Source organism: Oryza sativa, chromosome 2 (assembly GCF_034140825.1).
Source record: "Oryza sativa Japonica Group chromosome 2, ASM3414082v1".
In the NCBI taxonomy this organism is placed as follows: Eukaryota; Viridiplantae; Streptophyta; class Magnoliopsida; order Poales; family Poaceae; genus Oryza; species Oryza sativa.
In genome coordinates, this window is record NC_089036.1 from 30,723,480 (window position 1) to 30,733,235 (window position 9,756).

At 51.1% G+C, this 9,756-nt stretch overlaps 2 protein-coding genes and 1 long non-coding RNA gene across 4 annotated transcripts; 1 reads left to right on the top strand and 2 right to left on the bottom strand.

Annotated features, from left to right (window-relative positions):
- Positions 1-65: 65 nt before the first annotated feature.
- Positions 66-1,383, top strand: LOC4330592 (protein TIC 20-v, chloroplastic). The gene has a single exon (XM_015772075.3). It carries the CDS (start codon positions 289-291, stop codon positions 970-972), a length of 684 nt encoding a protein of 227 aa, XP_015627561.1. The 5' UTR covers positions 66-288; the 3' UTR covers positions 973-1,383.
- On the bottom strand, positions 775-4,090 carry LOC4330593 (transcription factor BIM2). Of its 2 annotated transcripts, none has more exons than XM_015772073.3 (11): positions 3,837-4,090; positions 3,590-3,694; positions 3,090-3,476; positions 2,892-3,003; positions 2,633-2,702; positions 2,458-2,553; positions 2,341-2,379; positions 2,057-2,234; positions 1,822-1,969; positions 1,618-1,738; positions 775-1,518 (listed from the first exon to the last, which is right to left on the bottom strand). In XM_015772073.3, exons 1-11 carry the CDS (start codon positions 3,850-3,852, stop codon positions 1,462-1,464), a joined length of 1,329 nt encoding a protein of 442 aa, XP_015627559.1. In that variant the 5' UTR covers positions 3,853-4,090; the 3' UTR covers positions 775-1,461. The 2 variants fall into 2 exon arrangements, with proteins under 2 accessions (XP_015627559.1, XP_066163685.1); XM_066307588.1 differs by having other exon boundaries at positions 3,590-3,743; positions 3,837-3,981.
- A 2,476-nt stretch (positions 4,091-6,566) lies between these two features.
- LOC136355199 (uncharacterized) lies at positions 6,567-7,111 on the bottom strand. Its single transcript, XR_010739426.1, has 2 exons — positions 6,940-7,111; positions 6,567-6,849 (listed from the first exon to the last, which is right to left on the bottom strand). It is a non-coding gene; the product is annotated as an uncharacterized lncRNA (long non-coding RNA).
- Positions 7,112-9,756: the final 2,645 nt, after the last annotated feature.

The window sequence follows — 9,756 nt, forward strand, 5'->3', positions numbered from 1 at the left end:
TTCCTGCCTGCCGCGGCGCCCTCGCCGTTGCCCTCCCGCACCAGGCACCACCAACCAATCTCCTCGTCTCCCACTCGGCCACATGCCCCACATCCCACCGAAATCTGGAAAAATCTCCACGCTCCCAACCCCGCTTCGCCTTCGCCCCGGTGGCCGCAGCCGCGCGGCGCCACTGCCCCCCAACCAGCCAAACTCCCCCACCTCACGGCACTGCACCCGCAAAAATCTCAGCTCCCACCCGCCGCGCCGCGCCGCGCCGCGCTGCTCCCCCAACCAAATCCCTTCTCCATGGCATCCGCCGTTTCGCTCCTCCTCCTCTCGTCCCCGCGCCCGCTCCGCCGCGCGGCGCCGGTGCCAGCGCTACGCTCCCAGGCGCGCCACCCCTTGCTCCTCGGCCACGCGGGCGAGACCGCGCTCGGGGTATGGGCCACGCGCGCCCGCCTGCCCGCGCCGCCGCCGCGCGCCTCCAACCCGAACAACGACAACGACAACAGCGGCGCCGTGGAGGCGCCCGACCGCCTGGTGGCCGCCGTCGCCTACCTCTACCCGTTCCTCGACGGCGTGCACCACGGCCGCTTCCTCCTCGCGCAGTTCCCGCTCTTCAGCACCCTGCTCAGCCCGCTCGCGCCGGCCGCGCGCCTCTTCCGCTCCTCCCCGCTCACGCCCTTCCTCCTCTTCCTCACCCTCTACTTCGCCGTCGTGCGCAACCAGCAGGCCTTCTCCCGCTTCGTCCGCTTCAACGCCATGCAGGCCGTCGCGCTCGACGTGCTGCTCATCTTCCCCGACCTCCTCGTGCAGTCCTTCGCGCCCTCCACCGGTGGCGGGATCGGCTTCGAGCTCTTCCAGAGTATGGAGAGCACCGTGTTCCTCTTCCTGCTCGTCTGCCTAGTCTACGGCGGGGGCGCGTGCCTGCTAGGGAAGACGCCGCGGCTGCCAATCGTCGCAGATGCAGCCGAGCGCCAGGTGATGTGATGAGCTTTTGTCAAATCTTGCTGGTGAAAAGGAACAAAGGAAAATGATATACACATCCATCTCGATGCCTCATTGATGTTAGTAGATCGCAAATTCACAAGTTCAGTTTAGTACAGTGATTATTTACAGCTGTAGTAACCAATTTAATGAATGGAGTTACGGAAGGTTGGTACAATGGCATTACAAAATTTACAATCAAGTGTATGAACGAATGAGTTGAATTGGGAATTTTTAGAGATAGCAATACATATACTCGCTATAGAATATGGAATTCTGGACTACATTTACAGATGATGAATGAGAAATTGGGGAGTGTCCTCAAGACCTCCCCTGAAGGAGCTTCAATGGTATATGAATGGATGCTTAGGTTAGTTAATTGTTGTTGCAATATAAATAAAATAATTGCATCAATTGGGGATTGTGGTTGCTGCTACCAAGTTATTGTCTGAACTTGATGATGTCTGAATTTTCTAGTTTGGAGAAAAAGTTCTAGCTTTTATTGCACCGCCTCTTGGTTATTTGGATGGGCTCTTCATCTTCATTGATCTGTGATGTGAAGTCAGGACAAAGGTACAAAATAATTATTAAGCAGACGATCTATATGTTCAAACATCATGAATAAATCAACTTTGTAAAGCTCTATACCTTTGAGTTGTCACTAGTATTATCTCTTGCTCGTTTGGCCAGGTTGATCTCTACAGCTATATTAGCTTGAGATGGATCTAGTCCTGACTTTTTAAGAGCTTCTGTCAATCTGTTGAATAATCTGTTGCAAATTGAAGTAGTATCCTGTTAGTTACATATTGTGCTAACTTTAGTCTTGAAGTAACAAATGGTTAAGGAACAGACCCTTGAGAGTAAGCGCTAGAAATACTATGGTTTTCATCGTGAAGGGTCTGTTTCTCATGCTTGTTCGGCATTTTGTTGCCTGGTTCAGACTCTTGGCGCATTGTTGACATGCTCAGCCATGGTGGCTGATTGCTGGGTGTGCTGTTCTCTGCGTTTAAAAGACATTAAAGTTAGTGGATCTAGTTCTTAATTACAAGAATTCTGACTGTTGAAAGGTGATAAGAAATGGACTTACTTTCCAAATTTTGTGGTGTGCCTGTTGCCATGTGGGAGGAACTGGTGGTTGTACTGGTTACACTCTGTGTGTTGAAGAGAGCAGGTTGTGCTGCCGATATGTGCTTGGGACCGTACTGTTCGTTGTTCATGTCCTGTGTGGATGGTGACAAATCTTCCCCCTGGACTTGACTGGTGTTCTGTGAGACCATGAACAAGAAACAAGGATGGGTACATATCATTGGTATATGATTATGATGAATTGTGCATTCGCTTTCAGTTGCTGTTTTTATTTTACGGAATTACCTTTGTGTTTCTCCAGCATGATCTATAGTAGACTTTTGCCTACCAAGAAAAAAAAATAGAGGGTGAATACTGTTGCACAATTATGTCATGAACATGCTAACATGGCTATGATAGTACCCATGGCATGGATTTGGAATCCTCGTGATTCCTTTCTGGATCGGCTTCCTCATACTTTTGGACTTTCTCTTGCAAAAACCTTATGTATTCAATAACCTGCAAACAAAATGCTTCACAAGGGAGAAATTGCAATATAGCCTGCTGACTACAGTGCCAAAATTGATATTCTGTTTACCTCCGAAAGGAAAGAAGCTTTGTCTCTCTTCTGATCAGTGTGTGGCAGGAGTTCACGAAGTATTTCAAGCCTGAAGGAGAGCATGAAGAATTGCATTTTAGAACACATTTCTTGCACCATATACTTATATGAAATTGTCTTGGAATTAAATGCTGCTAATATGATATCTTGTTGAGCTATCTAGCTACGTCTTCATGGTTGGTTTGTTCCTGCTCTGCAGAAAATAATTCAAAATGGTGTTTGACCTCTACTAGCTTGCCTGTCATTTATCTTGGTCCTCCTTCTCTGCTCAGTTGCTGAATGCTTTGATCTCGGAGTGCTGGGTCCCTGATCGGCGCTGCTGGCGCTACTTCTTCCCTCTGCTCTTGTTGCTGAGTGCACATGTATATATCAAATCCATCAGTGCCTGAATTGAAGTGACAGACTAGAGAATCAACAATACAACTGCGGTACTAACCTTCATATGGTGTCTGGCCTATGGATCTTTGATCAATGGCAGAATCTTGCCACATCGTCGACGGCGCACGGTGAGCCCTACTCCCAGATCTTCCTCCTGTTTCATGTGCATTCTCCATCCTGGCGCCATGAAGCGCAGGTGCAAATGCGAACGCACTCCTCCTGACGCCGCCATGGCTACCGGCCTCTTCTCTCGACGGAGTACCGGACGCGTGCCTGATGCTGAACGTCCCGACGCCGCCCGGTAGCACGTGCTCCTCCGAGTCCGAACCTGCCGGCGACGCGCCGTCGACGGCACTCCCCGCCGCCGTGCCATTGCCGCTGCTGCGGCCGCGCTGCTTGGCCAGGTCCAGTGGCCTCAGTGATCTGCGGATCTCCATACCGTATCCTGCACTTGACATGGGTAACATGGGTTAGCAAGTTGGTGCATTGCTGTCTAACTTGCACACCATGGCACTTGCAGTTGAGAAGGCAAAGGAGAGGGCGGTGCAGACAGCTCACCTCGCGATGAATGGCTGGAATGCTGCTCCTCCCGGTGCTGGAACGGCGGCGACGACGAGCCGCCGCCGGCGCGGAGCGAGAGGAAGTCATGAGCCGGCTCCTCTCCTGCGAATCACCGACAAGCACAACACAACACACGGCAATGTACCATGAGCTGATGAGCATCATGCGGTGAAGAGAGAAGACGCTGTGGAATTGGAGGAAGGAAGGAAAGGACACTAGGGTGAAGTGTAATTCTCTTTGATACCTTGGAAAAGCTGCATTGGCGCCCGGGACACAGGACACTGGAGATCTGTCGACGCTGCTGCCAAGCCGAGCGGCCTGCCGTTGCAGCAGAAAGATGGCGCCTGGATCTTGCCGCTGGGCAGTACACTGATGGAATGTAGCGAATTCGGTTGTCCACTCGGACCTTATTATAGTCGGCTAAGAGAGAGTCGAGAAGGATAGGAGACTGATAATGATATAACAAATAAGCTAGGGAGGTAAGCCCTGCTGCCTGCCGCCTCCCTGCCTGTCTGGCTGGTAGTATTATACTTTGTACCTTTGATATAACAAACGTTTCATGGTTAGATTATACTCTCTCACATCCACGTCTCCCTTTGCATCATCATACTATACAGGGAGTGGATTCTAATCCCTCGAGGGGATATCCCCCGTATACCTTTTTCTTTCAAATTTGATGCAAATAGTTGCAAAAAATTCTAAAAAAAAAATGACAATATAGAGTATAATGATGCCTACAAGTCCACCAAAATTCATGTTCAAATTCGATCTACACATCGAGAAACAAAAAAGACAAATTTAGATATAAACAGTACGCTACTATTCATAGGCTGAATTTGTCTTTTTTATATCTCGACGTGTGAGTTGAGTTTGGACTTAAGATTTAGTTGAGTTGCATATATGTGTTGTATGGATGTTGTCAAATTTTTCCAGAATTTTTCATAACCGTTTAGATGGTTTTTAAGCAAACAAGAGAACATCCCCTCGAGAAATTAGAATAGTTTCCCGGCAGATGCGAAAGCATTGCATGTCACCTGCAGAAGTTTCATAATATAAGATAGGGGTAGTTGTTTAGTTAAAGCTACATATGTACGTCGGCAAAGTAATTAAGTATTGCGCACGGTAGTTTTGATCGATATATCTGTGATGGCCAACCTTTTGATGACCGACGAGACAGCAAAGCTACCGATCGGTTACCGCTAATTGCGGGACAGCGGATACATCAACTTTTAACCGAGGAGAGCAAATGCCAACTTCGGATAAACGAGGCAGCAGGTAGAAGCGAAAGAAGGAAAAGGAGAGGCTACTTAGCTAGCTATAAGCAGCTCACGTGCTCCGCCGGTGGCGCGAGGCGGTGTTGCGGGGTGGGGGCCTCGCGCTTTCCTGCCGTTTCCACCCCCGCCCTTTGCGCGCGCATGCACGCCGACGGCGGCGCACGCGACACCTGGCCTTCTGCCCTTCCCGAGCAGTTTGCTAGCTACGCTTGCCTCGCCGCCGCCACGCGCGCGCGCGCCACCGGCAGGCAGTGGCACGGACTCATGCCGCGGGTGCATTTCCAGCGCCGCCGCACCCAGCGCCAGCGGACGGGGGCCGCCTTTACAGCCTCCAACCGAAGGCGCGCGCGCGTCGAATCGATCGATCGATCTACCGTGCGCGACATGCCACGCGCTCGCCGAAACGGACGGGAGATCGATCGGGATCCCGGCCCGCGCGCGCGACCACCGGGCGTTGTGTTGCTGCGTTCGTGGACCGGTGCACGGGGCACGGCCATGTCACACTCACCCGTAATTGCCTGGATCGATTGGTCGCGCGTAGTACGTGCCGTGGTGCACGTGCCCCGCGGTGTGTGGGGATGCGTCTACGATCTACGTGGATGGACCCCGTGTCCCCGTCGGTACGCGACCGATCGATCGATCGGTCGATGCGTGGGGCGGTGCATGAACCCGACGACGCGGCTAGCTCGAAAGCGAAACACGTACGGCGAATTGGCGAGACTGTCAAATCATCTGTGTGGCAAATCTGAGCCGGGAAGTGAGAGTGACCGGCGTTGCAGGTTAGGGTTCTCGTGAACCGACTCGGCGTGAGCATCCGACAATTAGGATTTGAAATTGATTAGGAGATAGAAGAAGAGCTTTAGCTTAAGCTCTCAAAGTCGTTGCGCCCAAAAAACGACAAGGAGCATGTGTCCCGCATAACCCACGAAGCTTCGTGGCCGTTTCGCTCCGAGACATAAGAAAACGTCCAAGGGCTAATGGCGAGTAGTTACCTTGTGCATGCCGGCCGGATTAGTAGTTCTTTAGATTAGATCGATCCCGATCGAAATGATTTGATCCCATCATTGACAGCGCAGGCAGGCAGTGCGTGATCGGTGGACGTGCCTCTCCTGTCCTCTCCTCTGTTCTGCTCTGATCAGAACATTCCCTCTGCAGAACTGCAAAGCTGAGGAATCCGTTTAGGGATCAGTAAACAACTCCGGCCCGCGATTAAATTAACTCCCGATTAAGATATCCTCCCGCAGTGCTCGATCGTCACTCAGATCTGAGAGCATCGATCACGTGGCCAACGCATCGATCCAACGCCATAGCCACCGCCAAGTTATTACCATGCTGCTACAGTGCCAGTACAGTACGTCGCACCTGCTCTGTTCGCTGCATCATGTCTCTGCAGTAACAAAATTACAAAGCGGAGTAACAGGTATCAGCAGTAGCTGGCTTAGCTAAGGCCGAGAGCCCGAGATGGAGGAGCACGTTGAGGATTTGGGCAGCGTTTGCCTTTTCGGTTGGATTATGAAACATGGATCTGTTTTTTAGGGGAGAAGCATGTGAGTTTGGGGCTTTCGGGGTGAGTTGTCGCCTTCATGGCCAAGGGTGCCGGCACGTGAGGCACCGGGAATTGAAAGGCCTTGGCCGCCCCTATCATTTTTCATAGATTTACACTTGGCCTCTCATGCAGGGTAGTTCAGATAGACCAACCAGACAATCAAGCTGCTGAAGCAGTTATTGTATTAGGGTAAAAAGGATTCAATAAACAAAACTGTTAGTACGATTCTAGCAGAACTTTATCTTGTGAGCACTGGAGAAGTGTTTGGCAGAAGCCGAAGCCATCTGCCGCGGCGTCGCGCCGTGGTCGCCGGCGGCGGCCGGTCCGTCGTCGTCGCCGTCGTCACCCTCGGCGCGGGAACCCTTGCAGAAACGCGCCAACAAGGACGCCAACGCCGCCAGCCAGGAGATGTCGGGTGATCCGCGTTCCATCACCTCCTACGATTCAGATATAAATTTAGCTGAATTTGATGGTTTTTATCTGTGGCTGTGCAAGGCTGGAGGGTAGTAACTAGTCTGTGAACTGACCAGCAGATTGATTCTGGATGCTTGATTACAATCGCTAGTTACCCGGCTTACAAGCATATGCTCCTTTTTTTATAGCTGAACAATGGAGCACCTGTGCTGAATTTTATGCTGCTCTGCTTGTTCGTCAAAATTCGATCGCGACGTACTACCAGTAGTATTACATTTCCAATTGGTTAGCTTGGTGACTATTCTTCCTTGACAAGCACAAAAGTATACTCCGATGGTGCAGTGCATAACTGCATACCGCAATGCAGCTTCCGATGTAACATCTCTCTGAGTCATCAAGGTAAGGCTCCGTTTAGTTTTAAAAAGTTTTTCCCAAAAACATCACATCGAATATTTGGATACATACATGGATCATTAAATGTAGATTAAAAGAAAAACTAATTGCACGGTTAGGGAGTAAATCGTGAGACGAATCTTTTGAGCCTAATTAGTCCATGATTAGCTATAAGTGCTACAGTAACCCACATGTGCTAATAGCGGATTAATTAGGCTCAAAAGATTCGTCTCGCGGTTTCCAAGCGAGTTATGAAATTAGTTTTTTCATTCGTGTCCAAAAACCCCTTCCGACATCCGGTCAAACGTCCAATGTGACACTCAAAAAATTTCATTTCGCGAACTAAACAGGCCCTAAAGTCTTGCAACACACATGTGACGTGACTGAGTGGACTGGAATAACGGACAGTGACCCGACGTTTTTGGAGATCCTTGGAGAACAAGGTGTTGAAAGTCATCAAAATTTAGGTTGTGTTTTTTTTTGAGAGGTTGAAAACTTCTTCCCTACACAAGTAAAACTGATCGATGGATTAACACATGATTAATCAAGTATTATTTATTAAAAGCCTTAAAAATGGATTAATATGACTTTTAAAATAACTTTCTTATAGAAACTTCTTTTTAAAAAAATTATAATGTGCGTATAAAAAACAAGGGAGATGAGTTTGCGAACTGAAGACAATTTTATTGGAGTTGGCGAAGTTCACCCCTCACCTCATCGGCACAATACAATGCGTTAACAAATACTACCTCCATTGAAAAAAAAACTCAATCTAGTGTGTGTGTATATATGTGTGTGTGTATATATATGAGTTAGGGGCAACTTTCTAAAGGTCTAGTGAATACCTCTACGTGACGGCTGCATTCAATATCTGAGACGTTCATAAAGCAATCTGTCGAAACATGAATTCGGCAATAATAAAACGGGGTAGCGCACGAGACCTAAAAGTGGATGGATGTGGAGACAAAGGATTTAGACAGGTTCAGGCCCTCTCAATGAGAGGTAATACCCTACTCCTGTTTGGGGATTTGAATCCGCCGAGTGTGTATTGATCTGACGATCAGGTTGTCTCATGCCCCCTAGAGGGCCTCCTGCCCACCTTATATAGGGTGGGGGGCAGGATTACAAGATAGAAACCTTAACCAATACGGTATCGGTTTCCTAAATCTACTTTACAATATTATCAAACCAGGACTTTAGGCTGTTCCGTAATATATAAGGAAACGTAATGTCACGCCCTGAAGTTTTCCCCCCTTTGCTTGCTTTAAAAAAATTGGCTAAATAAATCGTCCGAAGAAATTATCTTAATTAACCTAGAGCTAATTCCCTAATTAATAAATGCAAATAATAATCGGAATCGGCATGTGGAATTTTTCTTGGATTCTACATGTCACAATATATTAACAGGATTTTTAGTGGAATTTTCAGAGCCTTGGAAATAATTTTAACCAATTAAAAATCACCAAAGTGCAATTTTTAATCCCAGGAAAAATCCTTTCTTCTTTTTCCTTTTCTTTTCCTTCTTTTTTTTCTCTATTGGGCCGTCGGCCCACTCCCTCCCGCGCTCGGCCTCTTTTCCTTTGGGCCGGCCCGTTCCCCTTTCCCCTCCCCGAAGTCCTCCCTCCCTCCCTCTCTCCTTCGGGCGCCGACAGGTGGGGCCCACCTGTCGGTCGTCTTCCTCCTCTAGCCGGTTGGAGCCGAGCCCCAACCGCCGGCGCCCCACCTCCCCACGCCGCCCGCCTTCTCCGTCCCTCTCCGCGCCCGCACCTCGCGCCCACGTCGCCGCTCTCCCCCCCCCACATCTCCCGCGCGCGCGCGCCCGCAAGTGGTGGGGGATTTGAATCCCCCTCTCTCTCTCTCTCTTCCTCCCCATTCCCCCACATCGCCGGCCAAATCGGCCACCTCCCCGGCCACGTCCGCCCCCTCCCGCACCTATAAATCGCTCCCCGCGTCTTCCTCTCTCGTTTTTCGCACTCGCCGCGCTCTCCCGTGCCGTCTACCGCCCTCGCGCCGTCGCACCCGAGCTCCGCCGCTTGCCGCCGCCTTCGGCCGCGAGCCACCGCCGCTAGAGTCGCCGCCGCGCCAAACCGCCGCCGCCGTTAGCTTCGCCGCTGCAAGAGCTTTCCCGGCCGCCGCCTCGCGTCGCCGGAATCCCACCGGAGCACCTCTCCCCTCGCGAGCCGGTGAGTTTTCCCTCCCCTCCATCTCCGGCCGGCAATTCAAGCCGCCGTGGTCGTCGTCTCCTCTCCTAACGCCTCTCCATCTTCTCCTAGGGTGTCGCCGCCGCCCGTCCGTGCCTCCGCATCACCGGTCGTCGCCGCCGCTTTCTTCCTTCGCGCCGGCCGCCGTGCTCGAAGGTGAGGAATCCCCTCTCCTCCTTCCTTTCCTCTCTCTCCCATGAGCGCCGCCGCCCTCCGCGCGTGCGCCGTCGTCTTCGGCTGCCGCCGCCGCCTTCGCGCCGGCCGCCGCCGTCTCCCCGCGCCGCCGGTCACCGCCGGTGGTCGTGCGCCGTCGTCGCCTCGCCATGGCCGGCCGGC

Bases quoted from the DNA above. Each gene is read 5' to 3' on its own strand.
- LOC4330592 (XM_015772075.3), top strand. From the start codon at position 289: ATGGCATCCGCCGTTTCGCTCCTCCTCCTCTCGTCCCCGCGCCCGCTC.
- LOC4330593 (XM_015772073.3), bottom strand. The intron at 3,004-3,089 runs GTTAGTACCGCA...ATGTGCACTCAG, and splicing joins AGGCCAGACACCATATGAAG to CAACAAGAGCAGAGGGAAGA. The intron at 1,519-1,617 runs GTATAGAGCTTT...TTCACATCACAG, and splicing joins ATACTAGTGACAACTCAAAG to ATCAATGAAGATGAAGAGCC.